This window comes from Vulpes vulpes, unplaced genomic scaffold (assembly GCF_048418805.1).
Source record: "Vulpes vulpes isolate BD-2025 unplaced genomic scaffold, VulVul3 u000000678, whole genome shotgun sequence".
NCBI lineage: Eukaryota > Metazoa > Chordata > Mammalia > Carnivora > Canidae > Vulpes > Vulpes vulpes.
In genome coordinates this window covers 201,766-222,566 of record NW_027325803.1, presented here as the reverse complement: position 1 = coordinate 222,566, position 20,801 = coordinate 201,766, and the positions used below count along the sequence as shown (strand labels likewise).

Sequence of the window (20,801 nt, the reverse complement as noted above, 5' to 3'; positions counted from 1 at the left end):
GAACCAACCGAGGGACTGGAGAGGGTTGGTACTTCCCCTCCCCCACCTCCAGGGAAAGGAAAGGGGAGGGATTGAGGTGAATCTCAAAGGGCTGTTGCTTTAATCAATTGTGCTGATGTAATGATGCCTCCATAAAAACACAAAAGGGGGGCGCCTGGGTGGCTCAGTCGGTTAAAGGTCTTTGGCTCAGGTCATGATCCCAGGGTTCTGGGATAGAGCCCCAGGGCAAGCTCGCGGCTCAGCGGGGAGCCTGCTTCTCCCTCTCCCTCTGTCCGCCACGCCACGCTCCAGCTGTCTCTCAAATAAATAAATAAATAAATAAATAAATAAATAAATAAATAAATAAAATCTTTTCAGAAAACAACCAACTAACCAACCAAAAGGATAGGGCTTGGAGCTTCCAGATGGAGGTGCTGAAAGGGTGGCCCTCTCAGAGGGTATGGAAGCTCTAAGCCCCCCTTCACCATACCTTTCCCCATGCTACCCTTCCAACTAGCCGCATAATATCCTTTTATAATAAACTGGCAACGTAGTAAGTAAAATGTTTCCCTGAGTTGTGTGAGCCACTCTAGTAAATGCACTGCACCCACGAAGAGTTATTGGAATCTTCAATCCAGCCTGTTGTTAAGAAGCACAGGTGACCTGAACTGGCCACTGGCATGTGTGCGGGGGTTAGGGGGAGACAAGTCTTGTAGGATTCAAAACCTTTAACCTGTGGGATCTCATCTATCAGGCAGATAGTGTCAGAATTGAGTTGAACTAAAACCCTGAGCTGGTGCCAGGGAATTGCTCGGAGGTGCAGCAGAAAACCTTATTGATGCATGTTTACCAAGTACCAAACTCCTAGGTAGAGAATGTTCCAGAACATCTAGGTTATCAAAATCTGAACTGTTTCCTCACAGGTTTCTGAATCTGCCTATCCAAATTTGGTAACATTCCATGTTTTTTTTTTTTTTTTTTAAGATTTTGTTTATTTATTCATGAGAGACACACACACAGAGAGAGGCAGAGACACAGGCAGAGGGAGAAGCAGGCCCCCACGCAGGGAACCCGATGCGGGACTTGATCCCAGGACTCTAGGATCATGCCCTGAGCCGGAGGCAGGCGCTCAACCGCTGAGCCACCCAGGCATCCCATCAAGGGCCAAATTCAAAGAACTATAGGTTTTCCTTTCATAGCACTAGCCTGTGGCAGGGAACTGAAACAAAGAGAAGTCAGCGCCAGGGGAAAGAGAATTTAATAAAAAGAAGCTATGGTGCACAATGATGTAGGTTCTATATTCCTAAAAATCGCTCATCCTGTAAAGAAAGGCACATGAAATAAATACAAATGTGGTAGGATCTTTGTTTTTCTGCATACAGAATGAGGTTTACAATGATAGATAATTCCTTACTAAGAATAATTGTTTTCCTATTGAGTTTGATTCCTAAGTTGGATGCTACCTGGGAACATCAAGATGTTTAAAACACAGTCCTTGACATTTGTTTCAAAATGATTGAGGGGGGGATCCCTGGGTAGCTCAGCAGTTTAGCACCTGCCTTAGGCCCAGGTCGTGATCCTGGAGACCCGGGATCGAGTCCCACATTGGGCTCCCTGCATGGAGCCTGCTTCTCCCTCTGCCTGTGTCTCTGCCTCTCTCTCTCTCTCTCTCTCTCTGTCTCTCATGAATAAATAAATAAAATCTTTAAATAATAATAATAATAATAATAATTGCCGTTAGGGGTGCTTGGGTGGCTGAGTCGGTCTGCCTTTAGCTCAGGTCATGATCTCAAAGTCTTGAGATCAAGTCCCACTACCTGCTTATGGGGAGTCTGCTTCTCCCTTCCGCTTTGCCCCCCTACTCGTGCTCTCATGTGCTCTCTCCAATAAATAAGACCTTTAAAAAAAGATAACTGCTGTTAAAGTCAGACTAAAAAGAATTTTATTTATGACAGGTGGGAGGAATGAGGAACCCAGTCATAGAAAGTTGACCATTAAAGAAAGGGCCAGATTTAGAAAAGAGAAGGAAACCTTCCTCTTTTATCCCAGTGAGGAGAGGGTTTCCTTCTCTTCTATCTTGGTGAAAGTTAACACAGGAAAACAAAAATTTCTGCTCACTAGTGAGAATATTTTGCTTAGAGAAAAGGTTTCATGTTTATTTATCTTACATGCACCTTCTGAATAATGGGGAGTCACTAAGGGTTTTCAAGAAAAGGGTGGACATCATGAAAACAGTTTGAAGTATGTTTACCTGTGTGGTCTTCCTGTGGGATCCAATCAATACTCACATTGGAAAGAGCAAGCTTTGACCACTGCCATGCCTATAGGAGGGCTCTGACTGTAAGCTGCCCAAGAAGGAAGGCCAGTGAATTTTCTGGTAAAGGAGCCTTTCATTTATTCTCCTGAACTAAAGCATTTCAAAGGAACCTATGATCTGGAAATTATGCCTGAAGACCAATCACAACCATAATTGGCAAGAAGAACTGAGAAATTTCACACTTCTGATTGGGCAGTACACGGCCTCTGTGACCACTGGTCCTCTCCTTCCCTTAGTAACTTCTCTTTTTCAGAATAATGCTGTATAAATACTATGGAAGTAACATTAACAAGTGAATTAGACAGAGAGGCCCACTTTGGACAATCGTTTGGCTCTCTGCACCCTCTAAGTCCACAGTATGACTAAAGTTGTGCACAGCTATCTTTCACTATCTTAGGTTTCAGCCTTAAATGTATCATTTCCAACCCATGGGACTAGCCAATGACATCCAGTACGATAACAAACTGTAAATGGCAATCACCAGGGAATAAAGGAAGTATGGCAAAAGGACAACATAATAGGGTACAAACAGCTCTGGCTAACAGCAAAGCAACTAGGATCTTAGGCCTAACTGGACTGATATGTGATGACTATAACAGTCAGGTACCTTCTTGAGGCTTTGGTTTCTTTGCCCATAAAAGATCATAATACTATTGATCTTGGAGAAGGAAGGAGAAATGACCTGAGCTGATTCTTTTTGCTCATTGGTCTGTTTATAAAGATGATTTTGCTTAACTTTGTACTTTTGGGCCATTTTCTCCTGAATGTTGATTCTCAAAATCCTGAACTAAATGGCATTATTTTTATATTACAAACATACCAAGGTTCCAGAGTGTTTTGAAAATCAAAATTCAGGGCAAATGAGCAAAAAGCCAGTACATGTCATTTCCCCTTCACTTTCTCTCAATAAGTAATTCTCAATACACTGAGGATAATTAGTTAATTGGTTTTCTCAGCTTCTGTGATCCTAAAATAGAGCCAAGCAGGTAAAGATATAGAATACTCACCATCTTGATAGTACCTGGAAATATGCCAAGCCCTTAAGGACATGGAATGTTTTCTATTCATAGCATTTCCCAGGGCACATCCTAGAAGCATGGCGAAGGCACTGCTGAGTTCATCAAGTTAGTCAAGGACTATACTTCCCTATCTGGATGCAGACCAACTGAAAGATAATCATCATGCTCACCTATCCACAGCTCTGTCTAGCAAGTAAAACAGAGCCTGAAGTACCACATGTTGGACTGACTTGTGAGGATGATGCAATCTGGCAGTGAAGAGAGCAATAGAAGCTCCTGTTGGGTCCCGAACATTCTAGAGCAAATCAAATGAGAAACATTTATAAACTAAATAGAAAATCACAACAATCACAAAGGCTTCTTATATCCTAGACAAAAATTTCACACGGAGAGAAGAGATGCTGTCAATACTTCTCTGACCTTCATCAGTTGCTCCAGGAAGGGAAGAAAGCTTATTTCATCCCACTCCTGATTCTTAGCACCCCCGGATTGTATTTGTGTGGCAGGAAAAAAACTACATTCCCTTAACTTGTCAATTGCAGAGAGATTAAAGGATGGTCTACACTTGCTGCCTAGCTAATTTCCCAGGTAGGATGGCAAAACACACAGCAGGGGGAAACCACAGAAGACAACCATGGTTTCCATGCTCTGCCTTAAAAGTAGCGTCGTATACTTATTCAAAAGGCTGTGGTCTCTAGGAGGAGAGAACTTGACTCCAATAAGGATGGGCCTCTGAAACACTACATATGCACCTAAAGACCTTAACAATGGACCAATGAAGAAACTTTGCTCGATATACTGTACAACTGATTCTCAATAATTTCATTTGTTACTAGAATAATTTTGTGCAAACTGCACAGCTGCTTTATGTCTGCTCTTGAATGTTGACACTCTCTAGACTTAGGATAAGGTATCTAGGAACAAAATCCAAAGAGGAGGGATCCCTGGGTGGCGCAGCGGTTTGGCGCCTGCCTTTGGCCCAGGGCGCGATCCTGGAGACCCGGGATCGAATCCCACGTCGGGCTCCCGGTGCATGGAGCCTGCTTCTCCCTCTGCCTGTGTCTCTGCCTCTCTCTCTCTCTCTCTCTCTGTGACTATCATAAATAAAATTAAAAAAAAAAAAATCCAAAGAGGACAACAGCTATGAAAGGAAATAATGAGAACAAGAAGGGTACATAACAACTCACTAAGATGGTGAATTTCCCACTAAGGATCTCAGAACGGAGAGGTTCCTCATGAGGTTTCAGCTTCACAATGCCTTCCTTCCTTCGTGTTTCCTAAAAATAAAACATAGCAAGATAAATTAAAGTGAAAATACTGTGTATCGAAGACAGCTCTATGTAACCATCAAATCTCAGAGATAAGGGACTTTAAAGTAAAATCACTGAATAAACTGAATCACAAATTCCCTTGTAACATCCTTTAGGCCAACTGAGTATTACCTGAATTCTCATCCAACGCCACCTATCAGCCTGTTAGGTATCATATTTTCCTTTAAATCAGTGAGAAGCCTTCCCTGAAGACCAGCTAATACATATAGCTAGAGTACAGGGTCAAAGTTCTAAAATATACATCAGCAGTGATATATATATATTTTATTTTATTTTTTTATTTTATTTTTTTAATTTTACATTTTATTTATTGATTTTTAAAGATTTTATTTATTTATTCATAGAGACACACAGAGAGAGAGAGAGGCAGAGACACGCAGAGGGAGAAGCAGGCTCCATGCAGAGAGCCTGACGTGGGACTCGATCCAGGGTCTCCAGGATCACGCCCTGGGCTGCAGGCAGCTCTAAACCGCTGTGCCACCAGGGCTGCCCCATCAGCAGTGATATTGCAGCAAGATATTATACATGCACCCAAAAAATGTCTGGAAGCAAGACCTCGTCACACATCCTTAAGGCTGAGGCCTCTCCCCACTTAAAAAAGGAGCCATCAATCCCCTGGATATGTTCTCCAACAAGACCTACCATGACCTCAGTTTTCTTATCTCCACAGTATGACTCTTTAAGCTCATCCTCATACTTGGTCCACTGCATTCTCGTTGCTTCTAATCTAACTACTGCACTGAGAGCTCCTACTCCAGCGCCAGGCCTGCCTTCCTGTCAGTGAACCCAGTAGGCATTTTCAGCTCTCCTTTTACATGACAAGGTTGACCACTCATCTTCCCTTTTTCCAGAGACACTCTCTATCAGAGGTAGACAAGACTCTCAGTTTTCCTATGTCCTCAACGACTGTTCCTAAGTCTCTTTTTTGTTCTTGTTTTTTTTGTTTTTTTGTGTGTGTGGTTTTGTTTTTTTGAGAGAGAGAGAGAAAGAGAGAGAGCGCATGGGGGTTGGGGTAGAGAGAGAGGAAGGGTGACACAGGGCTCGATCTCATGACCCTCAGATCTTGACCTAAGCCCAAACCAAGAGTAGGATGCTAAAAAAAATTAAAAAAATAAAAAAATAAAAAAATAAGTTGGATGCTTAACCCACTGAGCCACCCAGATGCCCCTTTTGGTTTGTTTGTTTTTTTTTTTTTTTTTTTTCATTTATCTGCTCACTCAATTCACTCACCGGTTCGTTCATTTATTCTGCAAATAGTTGTAGAGCAATTATTATGTGCCAGGCATTGAGCTAAGTGCTAGGAACACACACTGGTCAATGAAACAAACTAGGTCTTTGTTTATATTCTCACCCAAATCATCCCTAAAATCAAATTCAAGTATCTTCAGAGGTAGGGAGCAAGTGAAGACAGTATTAGTGCTAGGAGAGTGTGTATGCTACCAAAGCATTCAAATTCAACTTTTAAGACAATACTGAGCCAAAGATAGCAAAAAGTCTGAGGTGACGTTCAGCCCTATATATCTTCCCCTCATACTTCCTGGAAGGCCCTCACCCTTTCTCATGGCTCCAATATTCAGCTCTACTTTGGTCACTCAAAATCTCTACTTCAGGTCCAGATTTTTTTTTTTCTGAACCCTAGACTCACACTCCAATTCTCAGAGAACATGTCCATTTAGATATCTCAGTGGCACATCAGACTTAACATGGCCAAACTGAACTCATGGCCTTGTCTCTCCACACACCTGCACTATTTCAGTGTCTCCTAAATTAGTGAATGCTACCACCATTTACCCTGCCACCCAAGTCAAAGACCTAGAACCCTTGACTCTTTTTCCTTAAACACCAGTTTAAGCAACCTTGTCTTACCACTTTTACTTCTAGAATCTTCCCATTTTTTCCTCTATATCCTGACACTACACTTTGACACCACGACCGTCTCACTCTCCATAATTACAATGGCCTTCTAATTGGTCTGTCTCCAGTATAGCCCTGCTGATCTATTATCTAAAGCACAGTGAGGGCAGTCCAGGTGGCTCAGCGGTTTAGCGTCTGCCTTCGGCCCAGGGCGTGATCCTGGAGACCCGGGATTGAGTCCCACATCAGGCTCCTGGTGCATGGAGCCTGCTTTTCCCTCTGCCTGTGTCTCTGTCTCTCTCTCTCCCTCTGTGTCTCTCATGAATAATAAATAAAATCTTTAAAAAAAATAAAAATAAAAATAAAGCACAGTGAGAAAATCTTCCCAGAATGCAAATCTGATCAAGTTATTCTGCTGTTCTTATTACCTTCAATAAATTTCTCTGTCCTTAAGAAAAAAATAGATACTCTTATGATCTGGCCTTGTTTACTTTTGCTACTCAATCTCTTGACATGTCCCTGCTCCCAATGAGCATTTTCACTCAGCTTAATTTCTCTGTTGTCTGAATCTGAACTTGCTATTCTCTCTGCCATATTCCACTTTTCCAATTCCTACTCCATTCTTCAGATCTTAACTTAGAAATCATTTCCTTCAAGAAAGTTTCCTTGGCCCTTCTAAGTAAATGTGCTTCCACAGAACTAAGTAGTGACCTATCGTAATTTTCTATAATTGTGTGTCTATTTTCTCTTTCTAAATAGTAATCTCTGCACCTGGAACATAGTATATATACAATAAACATCTGCTGAACAAATGAGCGAATATTGTAGGAGATGACCCACAAGAGAGATCTAAGTGAGCTTTTAGTCTTGAACTAATCCTAGCATGCTTCATCCTCCCTTTTTTTTTTTTTTTTCATCCTCCCTTTTTAATTAGAGAGGTTCTATATCTCTTCGGAAGGATTTTCTGACTGCAAAGTAGGGCTCCTAGATATTGACCTGCTTTTTTTTTTTTTTAATGACAGCAGGGAGAACACTCAGAGAACTATTGTGTGTAGTGTGTGGCATCGAAAACAGCAAAGCAGAGGGCCCATGTGCCACAGGCCCGGTCTAGCCCCACGCACATACTCTGTAGGAGTGGAACAACTCTATGGCGCGGAGCACATCGAACTTCCTGGCCATGAGGAACTTGACAGCCACATCCCAAGACAGAGGAGAAACATTGTACTGAACCGTCCACTTGTTAATCTCTTCAAGAAACTGCTTGGTGGCCTGTTTGACAAAGAAAGGAAAGAAAAATTAGTCAAGAACATATTTACATATACAACAAACAAGCAAAAAAAAAATTTATCCTTTCCTCAAGCAAGCCTCAACCCAAAGTTTCTTATAGGGAGCAGGGAAAGACAAAAGTTGGAAAACAGGTCTGAAAGTAGAAATAGTTAAAATTCATACTACTCAATGAGGCCAGAGGCCAGAGCCACATTCAGAGGGCAGGTCTGAGCATAAGGATCCAGGAAGGAAAAATGAGGGAGGAAAGCAAGGCACCCAAATGGGATGCAAATTAGTGACCCCAAAGCAAAAAAAAAAAAAAAAAAAACAAAAAAAAAACCAGCAGTTTACTTTTTGTTGTTGCTATTTTTATTTATTTATTTATTTATTTTAATTTTTATTTATTTATTCAGAGAGAGAGAGAGAGAGAGGCAGAGACACAGGCAGAGGGAGAAGCAGGCTCTATGCAGGGAGCCTGACGTGGGACTCTATCCCGGGTCTCCAGTATCACGCCCTGGATTGAAGGCGGCACTAAACCGCTGAGCCACCTGGGCTGCCCATGTTGTTGCTATTTTTTAAATAAAAGAAGGTGGATAGACCCCTTGCAGGGTTATTGCATAATGTGTATCACAGTACAACAGTCTCAGCTGCTGTTTGGGTCCTGCAAGCCAACTGGATACAGCAAAACCATCAGAAAATGGTTTTGGCTTTGGAATTAGCAATACTATTAGAGAGCAGCAAAGCTATTAAGAAGAATTTAACAAATCAAAAGGCCAACTGTTCTTTGGGCTGACTGACCCCACAGGACCTCTTCATGCTTCACATGGCAGCCCCAAAACCAGACACTAGTGCCCAGACTCATTAACCACTTTGGATAGTGGTTGCCTGGGAAGGGTGGAGAGCCGCATACTGAGGGAGGAGTAGGAAATTTTCATTTTCACTATCTGATCCCAAGCTGGCAAGGTGCCTGTTTCTTGTCCCTATCTCTTTTTTTTTTTTAATTTTTATTTATTTATGATAGTCACACAGCGAGAGAGAGAGAGAGGCAGAGACACAGGCAGAGGGAGAAGCAGGCTCCATGCACCGGGAGCCCGACGTGGGATTCGATCCCGGGTCTCCAGGATCGCGCCCTGGGCCAAAGGCAGGCGCCAAACCACTGCGCCACCCAGGGATCCCCCTATCTCTTGATTAACCCATGTCCTTCTATCCTCTCTCAACCTATTTCTCCTGACATTTATAACCAGTTTCTGCTCTGGCCAAACTACTCTTCTGTTTCTTCAGTTTTTTTTTTTTTTAAAGATTTTTTTTTATTTATTCTTGAGAGATAGAAGGAGAGACAGAGCCAGAGACACAGGCAGAGACAGAGCCAGAGACACAGGCAGAGGGAGAAGCAGGCTCCATGCACCGGGAGCCCGACGTGGGATTCGATCTCGGGTCTCCAGGATCGCGCCCTGGGCCAAAGGCAGGCGCCAAACCGCTGCGCCACCCAGGGATCTCCATGTTTCTTCAGTTTTTGAATAGGATTTACATCAGGATTTTTTCTTTCCTTTTAATTTTTTTTTAAATACCCAATGTGGAGCTCAAACTAACAACCTCAAGATCAAGAGTTGCAAGCCCGGGGCACCTGGGTGGCTCAGTGGTTGAGTGGCTGCCTTAGGCTCGGGTCATGATCCTGGGGTCCTAAGATCAAGTCTCACATCAGACTCCCTTCAGGGATCCTGCTTCTCCTTATGTCTCTGCCTCTCTCTGTGTGTCTCTCATAAATAAATAACATCTTTCAAAAAAAAAACAAAACAGTTGCAAGCTCTACTGACTGAGCCAGCTAAGCGCCCCTACACTGGGAATTTTTGCATACATATTCTCAATTGCTGAACATTTTCTGCACGGCAATCTGGTCCCTTCCACCCAGAAACTTTTCTCACATGTTGATCCAAAATGTGACCAACTTCATGAGAATTCTGAAACTTAACTGATCAACAAATCAATCCACAGTTAAGATATATTTATTAAACTATTATATATTTATTAACTACTTGTTAATATCTGTGCTAAGAAATACAAGGAATAGGGGGATCCCTGGGTGGCTCAGAGGTTTAGCGCCCGTCTTTGGCCCAGGGCACAATCCTGAGGCCCCGGGATCAAGTCCCACGTTGGGCTCCCGACATGGAGCCTGTCTCTCCCTCTGCCTGTGCCTCTGCCTCTCTCTCTCTCTATGTCCATCATAAATAAATAAAATATTAAAAAAAAAAGAAATACAAGGAATACTAAAAATAAGGTCTGCTTTATTTTTATTTTTTTAATTAATTATTATTTTTTTTAAGGTCTGCTTTAAAAGGTCTAAGACTAAACTACTATATGGCCATGGACAAGGTAATTCTCTCTTCATCTCTGATTTTCCAATTGAAAAACAAAGGGAAGGGTGCCTGGGTGGCTCAGTAGGTTAAGCATCTGCCTTAAGCTCAGATCATGATTTCAGGGTTCTGGGATCGAGCATCACGTCTGGCTCCCTCAAGACCTCCCCTGCCGCTCATACACTCATTCTCTCTCTCTCAAATAAATAAATAAAAACTTAGGAAGAAAGAAAGAAAGAAGAAAGAAAGAAAAAGAAAGAAAGAAAGAAAGAAAGAAAGAAAGAAAGAAAGAAAGAAAAGAAAGAAAGAAAGAAAGAAAGAAAGAAAGAAAGAAAGAAAGAAAGAAGAAAAGAAGGAGGGGAGGGAAGGAAGGAAGGAGGGGAGGGAGGGAAGGAAGGAGGGGAGGGAGGGAAGGAAGGAAGGAAAACAAACGGGAGAAAGGGTAACAAGCAATTGACCTACTGCAGAATCTTGGCAACAAGTCCTACCTTTCAAATACAATTCAGATTGCTACATACATGTTTAAACAACTAGCAAATTAGAGAGCCCCAGGAAGTCAGCAAAACCTCACATGAGAGCACTTGATTCTTCCCCAATTTCTAGGAAAGGAAAAAGACACTTTATAAACCAGAGTAAAAAGCTGCACCTGACCCTTAGAACCTTCCAACCGGGGCAATATAACTTATACCCCTGGAAAAGGAGAGAACTAGAAAAAACTAATCAGGCAAAGTGCATTAAAAAAGCCAAGAAATAAAGGCCATGAAGAAAAGCCTTCAGATGATCCCTCTGGCCCAGAACCAGTTTAAGTCACACCAGAGAAATGAGTCCCAGGGAAGACAACGGGACAAACTTAGAATGCTCCACCAGAAAACAGTTGGAGTTGCCTCTGTGGGGTGAGTGGCCAGCATCAGAATGAGGAAAGACAGAAGGGAAAAGAAGAGAAGTGGGCAGAGAAAGATCCCAGAAACAAAACCTCAGCCAGCCCGGAAGGTCCCCAGGAGATTTTATAAAGGGTTATTTGTCTTTTAATTAACATATCATCTTTAAATCCAGTCCTCTTGTGGGCTTGGCTGAAGCTGCCTGGAGAATAAAACACCAGAGTAACAGCAGAACATACTTTTCCCCCTTTTCTAATAAAAATAATAAACAGACAAATCAATATACAGGTAGGAGGAGGAAATACAGTTAATAGCGAGAGGATGATATGAACTCATAACACATCCAATTACTAGGATGATTTTTTGATTTTTCGTAAATAGCCACGCCTCGATAAGAGTACAAAAGGCTTCACACACGCCCTTCACAGCGCATATACATTGGCTTCCTTCTTAAACTCCGTTCTCTCAAAGTTTCTAATGTCCTGTAGCTCCCAAGAGCTGCTGCATTGCCCTGACCTCTGTCCCCTGCTGGTCAGGATGTTATTCTTGGCTTTAAGCTCGGGAACAATTCCTCCTGATTTGGCCCCACTCGGCCTAGCATGAGAAGAGTCCAGGGTACTGTAAACAGCGTGTGATATTTACAGATACAAATACGCATACACACGGCCGTCCATCACGTTCAGCCTCGGATTCGCCATCCTGCATCCCTATCCCTCTTGTGCAAGAGATGAACCTCTTAAAGATGGCCTCAGCTTCAACAGCCTTTGTCTAGAAAGTTAATCAGGCATCTTCCTCTGTTTACACATGAATTCAGCACAACAACTAAATATAGAACAATTTTTGGCCCTATTGGTACCCAGAGAAACAAGTCCTAGCAATTTTAATGAGCAACACACTCTTCATAAGGGATAATTGAAATTCCTGAAATTAATATTATTTCCTGGTGAACAAAAGAATGAGCCAAAAGATGAGTCACAGCTTATAAAAGATCTCAACTCAAGGTCAACGGTTTGAATCTATCTAGGTTTATGAGTTAACTGTAAACTGTTAACACCTGGCAGCTAAGGCATGGTCACAGTTCAAACAGCTGTGGCCGTCCTTTGGGAAGAAGGTCTGAACTGATGTTCAGAAAAACTAACATTATCACTTACAACCTTCCTCAACCCACTTTCAGGTACAGGTAAGATTTGTTTCAGCCTTGTCAAAAGCTTACTGTAAATACATACTACTCCCACAATCATGTTTAAATAAATAAAGACAGGGGCAGTCTGGGTGGCTCAGCAGTTGTGCACCTGCCTTCAACCCAGGGTGTGATCCTGGGGTCCTGGGATCGAGTCCTGCACCGGGCTCCCTGCATGGAGCCTGCTTCTCCCTCTGCCTGTGTCTCTGCCTCTCTCTGTGTGTCTCTCATGAATAAATAAATCTTTTAAAAATACATAAATACATACATACATACAGGTTTCTTAATGACAGCCAGGAGGATAAAGATATAGGGAACCCACTATAAAATGGCTGAGAAATCTGTCAATTAAGTGGATTATGGCCTGGACACTATCCACTGGTGTTAAATATGTCACTGGAGAGAATAAAAACAGCAGTCTTCATGTTACCTCACACTCCCAAGAGCAGCTACAATTTTGAAATGAGTTCTAGACAAAGGGCTAGCCGACCAAAAGATCAAGAAAAACGCGCTGGCGTACTCAGTTGCACAGTATCTTAAATCCTGTGTTCCAGCACAAACAGGAGAGAGTAAAAACCAGACCTATAACAAACCTGCTTTTGAAAGAAACAGAAAACTTCAGCCTCCTGGGATGTCAGCCAGTGAACCACCAAAGAACAGGGGTCCAGTGGGTTTGAGATGCAGCAGAACCCATCCTCTCACTCACTGCTGTGGGATATGTGGCGAGTCATTTAACCTCCCTGATAAACATACAGCACAGACGAGACGACGGACAGAAAAGCACTACAGATTCTGGCAAGTGGTAGGTAGTCTCTGAACGGATGTTTATTCTCTTTTTCTTTTTTTCTTTTTTTTTTTTAATTTTTATTTATTTATGATAGTCACAGAGAGAGAGAGAGAGGCAGAGACACAGGCAGAGGGAGAAGCAGGCTCCATGCACCGGGAGCCCAAGGTGGGATTCGATCCCAGGTCTCCAGGATCGCGCCCTGGTCCAAAGGCAGGCGCCAAACCGCGGCGCCACCCAGGGATCCCTCTTTTTCTTTATTCCAGTCATTTCGCACTAAAACTTATTTCAAAAGTTAGAGTTCCTCAGAATCAAGTGCTCTCTTTCTCTTTAGCCAGTAGCAATTCACTCTCTCTAATCCACTTTATCAAAAAGCACAAATTTGAATCAGAAACTTCCAATATGTGTTCAATCGCAAGACAAAAGTCTCTAAAGGAGCAACTCCTCACTCCAGGCTCTGGGTAACACAGAAGCTGGGGTGAGAAGTATTCATCCCCCCCCCCCCATCTCTAAATCCTTTTTTTTTTTTTTTTGGTCTAAATCCTTTTGTCCCTACTTTCAGACTACACTGGCAGCTCTGGGGATTAGCTCTGCCATCCTGAGCATTAAACTGACTAGAAACTATTTCTCATTAAAATAAAGGAACAACTCTGTGCAGGACACACACCATGCAAAAAATGCACTTACCCTGCACTGAATACCTAAATAAGGGATTCAATAGACGACTCTGTGTCTGCACGTTACCCCTGAAACACATTTTTGAGGTTACCTCTGTACCTTATCAAACATGATTTTTTCCTCATTAGCTTCAGTGACCGATGCATTACTAAACTATCTTTCTCTTATGCCCGTTTTCTTCTTTCTCCCTCATTGTGAACTGTTGTTTTGTTAAGCCTACTAATCCCATCAATTCATATCCATATGCTAGGAAACCGAATCTGAGGGGAGACAAACTAGCTTGCTGCCATTCGGTTTTCTTTTTCTTTTAATTTTTACTTATTTATGATAGTGAGAGAGAGAGAGAGAGAGAGAGAGAGAGGCAGAGACACAGGCAGAAGGAGAAGCAGGCTCCATGCACCGGGAGCCCGATGTGGGATTCGATCCCGGGTCTCCAAGATCGCGCCCTGGGCCAAAGGCAGGCGCCAAACCGCTGCGCCACCCAGGGATCCCGCCATTCGGTTTTCTAAACTGAAAACTATCATCTTTCCATTAGCCCTTTGTTATTATGCCAAATACGGAAATAAACCTAGGTCCTTTGAATTATTTTTTTTAAGATTTTATTTATTCATGAGAGACAGAGAGAGAGAGAGAGAGGAAGAGGGAGAGGGAGAGGGAGGGAGAAGCAGGCTCCACGCAGGGAGCCCCATGCAGAACTCGATCCCGGGACCCCAGGATCACGCCCTGAGCTGAAGGCAGACACTTTAACCGCTGAGCCACCCGGGCATCCCAGTTCCTTTGAGTTAATATTTACTCATTTATCTCAAATATCTTCACTTTATCAGGAAAATTTTGCCTTTCCTTAAAACGTTTTTTAAAAAATATTTTATTTATTCATGAGAGACACACAGAGAGAGGCAGAGACACAGGCAGAGGGAGAAGCAGGCTCTCTGCGGGGGAGCCTCATACAGGACTCGAAATCAGGACCCCAGGATCACAACCTGAGTTAAAGGCAGACACTCAACCACTGAGCCACTCAGGTGCCCCTTAAAATGTAATTTTCAAGGAGCCAATGCTTCCGTTTTAAGATTTATTTTAGACAACGCACGCTCCACTGGGCAGGGAGCCCAAAGACACAGAGCACACCACCAACACAGGGCTCAACCTCACAACCTTGAGATCATGACTTGAAGCAACACCAAGAGTCCGATGCTTAACTGACTGAGCCACCTAGGGACCCGGAGCCAGTGCTCTCTTAAGTAGGATTTTACTACATCTGGGAAGGAAAAAGTTTTAAGGAAAATTTCTGATGTTATGTTTTACAACAAAGTAATAAAGGAAATTTGCAGAAAAAGAAAAGGATATCCATGATTGCATCATCCTATAGTTGTTTTAATAATTTAAAAATTAAAGTCAACAGAAAAATACCAATAAATACATAATTTTCTAAATATATGTCCCACAACCTCCTCACACACACACACACACACACACAACCTTGGGGAGTGGAAAGAAGAAAGAGGGCTTATTCAAGTGTATATTGTTCTAGTTGAGAATCCTGGCCTCTCTGGCAAGCTGCCATCACTAGCAGCAGTAGTGTCCCTTCAAGGCAGCCCAACAGTAGAGCTCTTTCAGGCGGCGAGTCATGTAGTCAAGCAAACATGCACAAGTATTTGCTGAAGGCCTACTCTGTGCTAAGTAGTGTAAGTAACTGTACAGGAGACACAATTCAGAGAGATACAGACTCTACCCCGAGCAGTTTACAGCCATATAAAAATGCAGATAAAAAGTCATGGTCATAGAATTTTATTTTTTTTAAGAGTTTATTTATTTATTCATGAGAGACACAAAGAGAGGCAGAGACACAGGCAGAGAGAGAAGCAGGCTCCATGCAGGGAGCCCGACGTGGGACTCGATCCCGGGTCTCCAGGATCATGCCCTGGGCCGAAGGCAGGCACTCAACTGCTGAGCCACCCCAGTGTCCCAGTGCTATGGAATTCAATCTCTAGGAGAATTTTTTTTTTCTAATCTTTTTAGAGCAGTGCCTTGAAGGATGAGTAGGAATCTGGCAAGCAGACACAAGCATTCTAACTGGAGAAAACAAAATGTGTAGAGAAAGAGGAAAGAATAGGAATTACTGGGGACACAGCATAGCTAGTGTGTGCCTAGATTGTATGACAGGAAATGGTGTGAATGATCTGACTTGAAGGCTAAGTCACAATGGATTTTTTTTTTTAAGATTTTATTTATTTATTCATAGACACACAGAGAGAGAGACACACACAGGCAGAGGGAGAAGCAGGCTCCATGCAGGGAGCCCCAAGCGGGACTTGATCCCGGGACTCCAGGATCACACCCCAGGCTGCAGGCGGCGTCAAACCACCGCACCACTGGGGCTGCCCGGCTAAGTCACAACGGGAAGGCCCTTGTATACCATGCTCCAGATTCCAGGCATGACCCTATAGACATGAAGGAGTCAACAGAAATCTTTAAGCAAATAAATAAATAAATAAATAAATAAATAAATAAATAAATAAATAAAATTTATAAAAGAAATCTTTAAGCAAAGGACTGAGATGATAACTTTGGTTCTCCTGTCCTCCCCAAAATTACTGTTAGCAGTAGGGAAGCCAAACTGGAAAATGACAATTTAGCAGCAGGGAGGCAAATTCTGTGTGGATCACTGTCTATTTTATTCACTAGTTCCTAGCATTATGCCTGGCACAAATAAGTAGCTCTAATAACATCTCCTAACAAGTATGTATGACAAGTAAATGAACAACAGAACTCTGAAGAACATTAACATTTAGAGAGTAGAAAGAGGAGAAAGAACCAAGGAACTTTTTTTACCTTTTTTTTTTTTTTTAAGATTTCATTCATTCATTCATGAGAGACACACAGAGAGAGAGAGAGAGAGAGGCAGAGACACAGGGGGAGAAACAGGCTCCATGCAGGGAGCCTGATGCAAGACTCGATCCTAGGACCCCAGGATCATACCCTGAGCCAAAGGCAACGCTAAACCGCTGAGCGACCCGGGCTGCCCCTAAGATTTACTTTTAAAAATATCAGTGACCACGGAGTATCAAAGAAATGTAAATTAAAAAACAAGAGTTTTTTAAAAAATAAAAATAAATAAAAAACAAGAGTTGGCAAATATCTATAAAACAGACTCAGATTATTTTTACATTATGTTCTCAGACCTTCATGGGACAAATAGCTCTCATGTTATATAAAGTGCAGTATAATAGAGGAAATACACTTCATAACACAAGAGGGTTTATCTCAGGAATGAAGAGGCAGTTTATTAAGAGATCGAAGCAATTTTTATTATTAACGGACACTAAAGGAGAAAGAGGATATAACCTTCTCAACAGATGATGAAAATGATGGGATAAAATTCAATACCTTTTTTTTCTTTAATTTACCAAACTAGGAATGGAGGAATTACCTTAATCTGGTAATCTGACAGATGCTCAGCCACTGAGCCACCCAGGTGTCCCTCATGCCACTTCTCTATCAATTGGGCACTGCCAAGCATAGTTTTAAAAGTGCAAACCCCTGGGGGCACCTGCGTGGCTCGGCGGTTGAGCGTCTGGATCTGCCTTCAGCTCATAACCTGCTTTCAGGTCATGATCCTAGGGTCCTGGGGTCCTGGGGTCCCGGGATCGAGTCCCACGTCCGGCTCCCTGCATGGAGCCTGCTTCTCCCTCTGCCTGTGTCTCTGCCTCTCTGTGTGTCTCTCATGAATAAATAAAATCTTTTAAAAAATACAAGTGCAAGCCCTATGATCCACACCACCCCTTCTAGGAATCCAGTGCACAGAAACATAAGCATGAAGGTACAAAGCCAACATATATATACATATATACTCACATTGTTTCTAATACTTTGCCATTAGAAACAATGTTGCAGTGAATATTAGATATGTGGATAGTCACTGTAGCATTCTGGTTAAGATTTATTTATGAGAGAGAGAGAGGAGGAGAGGGGCAGAAGGAGAGGGACAGTATTCTCATGCCAACTCCCTGAATGAGCATGGAGCCAGATATGGGCAGAAATCAAGAGTCAGCTGCCCAACTGACTGAGCCACCCAGGCAACACTGTAGCATTGTTTCTAATGACAAAATGGTAGAACTAACCTAAATGATCAACAATAAATAAGAAAATGGATAAATCAGGGAATGTCCATATAATAGACCACTATGTGGCCAAAGTACATCACATTTTTCTGTTAAAAACACTAAGACAGGGCAGCCCAGGGGGCTCAGCAGTTTAGCGCCGCCTTCGGGCCAGGGAGTAATCCCGGAGACCCTGGATCAAGTGCCACGTCGGGCTCCCTGCAGGGAGCCTGCTTCTCCCTCTGCCTGTGTCTCTGCCTCTCTCTCTCTCTCTCTCTCTGTGTGTGTGTGTGTCTGTCATGAATAAATAAAATCTTTGAAAAAAAAAAAAAGCACTAAGACACCTCAAATATGGCATTAATCTGTAAAACACTGAATCAAAACCTTTTATCCTTTTGTTTCCACATTTTAAATTTTCTTCTAGAAAAAATAAAAAGGAAAAATATACATGAACTTCAAATTAAATCCAAATTAGTGCTTTTTGCTTAAATTACTATCAACATACTTACACTGAAAATTAAATCCAAGTCTGTGCAGCCATTTCTAACTGTAAATGATTCTCATGTTAAAGGCAATTACTGTTTGTTTGTTTGTTTTTTTACTTATTTTCCTTTTTTAAAAACTTTAATGCCAGTTAACATATTAATTTCAGGTGTATCAAAAAAAAAAATTTCAGGTGTATCAGACAGTGATTCAACAATTCCATATGTGACTCAGTGCTCATCATGACAAGTGTACTCTAAATCCTCATCACCTATTTCACCCATCCCCCACCCACTTCCTCTCTGGTGACCATTTGCTTTCTGCTTCTCTCTCTGCCTATTTGCTTTCTATAGTTCTGAGTCTCTTTTTTGGTTTGTCTTTTTTTTTCTTTGTTTGTTTCTTAAATTCCAAATATGAATGAAATTATATGGTATTTATCTTTCTCTGATTGGCTTACTTCACTTAACATAATACTCTCTAGATCCATCCATATGTTGTTGCAAATGCCAAGATTTCATTCTTTTTTATGGCTGAATAGTTTTCCTGTGTGTTTGTATACACACATCTTCTTTATCTGTTCACCAACTGATGGACACTTTGGGCTGATTCCCTATTTTGGATACTGTAAATAATGCTGCAATAAACACAGGGGTGACATGTATCACTTTGAATTAGTGTTTTTATATCCTCTGGGTAAATATCCAGTGGTGCAATTACTGGATCACAGGGTAGGTCTATTTTTTTAAAGATATTATTTATTTAAGAGAGTAGTGAGAAAAGAGAAATAGAGAAAGAGACAGAGAGAGCAAGCACAAGGGGGGCAGAGGGAGAAGTGGACTCCCTGCTGAGCAGGAAGCCTGATAAGGAGCTCCATCCCAGGATCTTGGGATCATAACCTGAGCTGAAGGCAGATGCTTAATTGACTGGGCATCCCAGGTACCTCTTTTTTTTTTTTTTTTTTTTTAAGATTTTACTTATTTATTCATGAGAGATACAGAGAGAGAGAGAGAGGCAGAGACACAGGCAGAGGGAGAAGCAGGCTCCATGCAGGGAGCCTGATGTGGGACTTGATCCTGGGACTCCAGGATTATGCCCTCAGCCAAAGGCAGGTGCTAAACCACTGAGCCACCCAGGGATCCCCATGGCACCTCTATTTCTAATTTTTTAAGGACCTCTCTATACTATTTCCACAGTGGCTGCACCAGTTTGCGTTCCCACCAATAGTGCACAAGTGTTGCTATTTCTCTACATCATGGCCAACACTTTTTGTTTATTGTGTTTTTTATTGTTTTTATTTTTTTAAAGATTTTATTCATTTATTCATGAGAGACAGAGAGAGAGAGAGAGAGGCAGAGACACAGGCAGAGGGAGAAGCACGTTCCATGCAGGGAGCCTGACATGGGACTCGATTCCAGGTCTCCAGGATCATGCCTGGGCTGAAAAAGGCAGACGCTAAACCGCTGAGCCACCCAGAAATCCCCGTGTTTTTTTTTTTAATTTTAGCCACTCCCACAGGTATTTTTAACTTTTAAAAAGAAAAAGTAAATAAAAATTAAAAAAAAAAAAAAAAAAAAGGGGATCCCTGGGTGGCGCAGCGGTTTGGCGCCTGCCTTTGGCCCAGGGCGCGATCCTGGAGACCCGGGATCGAATCCCACATCGGGCTCCCGGTGCATGGAGCCTGCTTCTCCCTCTGCCTGTGTCTCTGCCTCTCTCTCTCTCTCTGTGACTATCATAAGTAAATAAAAATTTAAAAAAAATAAAAAATAAAAAAAAAATAAAAAGAAAAAGTAAAAAAAAAGTAAAAAGAAAAGAAAAAAGAAAAGAAAAAAGAAAAAAAAGAAAAAGAAAAAAGTATAATTTTTAATAAAAATTTTAATTAGAAAAATTAAATAAAAAATGAATATACCATAGATCAATTAACTAAGTATGAAACTGTTAACATTTCAGTGGTCTATCATGTGCATTTCTAGTCTACCTCCAGCTGGGATCAGTTCCCGGATCATTCTTACAGCTGCCAAAAAATATACACAGGAAGGCAGTGGAGGTAGTGCTTGCAATCAGACCTGCTTCACATTACTTTTTCTTGTTTTTCTTTTTTTTTCTAAGAATTTATTTATTTATTCATGAGAAACACACACACAGAGAGAGAGAGAGAGAGAGAGGCAGAGATACAGGCAGAGGGAGAAGCAGGCTCCCTGCAGGGAGCCCACCGTGGGACTCGATTCCAGGTCTCCAGGATCAGGCCCTGGGCCGAAGGTGGTGCTAAACCGGTGAGCCGGCTCCCGGTGCATGGAGCCTGCTTTTCCCTCTGCCTATGTCTCTGCCTCTCTCTCTCTCTCACTGTGTGCCTATCATAAAAAAACAAACAAACAAAAAAAAAAAAAAAAAAAAAAAAAAAAAAAACACCCAAAGACCAAATAATCCAAACAAGAAATAGGCAGAAGATGTGAACAGTCATTTCTCCAAAGACATACAAATGACCAACAGACACGTGAAAAACTGCTGAACGTCACTCGGCAATCGGGAATACAAATCAAAACCACAATGAAATACCACCTTACACCAGTCACAATGGCTAAAATTA

At 42.0% G+C, this 20,801-nt stretch overlaps 1 protein-coding gene across 2 annotated transcripts in view; it reads right to left on the bottom strand.

The window, feature by feature from the left end:
- The window catches only part of PTPN9 (protein tyrosine phosphatase non-receptor type 9), a 74,773-nt gene that overhangs the window by 26,777 nt on the left and 27,195 nt on the right, over positions 1–20,801 (bottom strand). For both annotated transcript variants that reach the window (XM_072746052.1, XM_072746053.1), the window contains exons 2-4: positions 7,626–7,769; positions 4,503–4,592; positions 3,486–3,610 (exon numbers count right to left, since the gene is read on the bottom strand). In XM_072746052.1, coding sequence (XP_072602153.1) covers positions 3,486–3,610; positions 4,503–4,592; positions 7,626–7,769 — 359 coding nt within the window. The remainder of the gene's footprint in view (positions 1–3,485; positions 3,611–4,502; positions 4,593–7,625; positions 7,770–20,801) is intronic.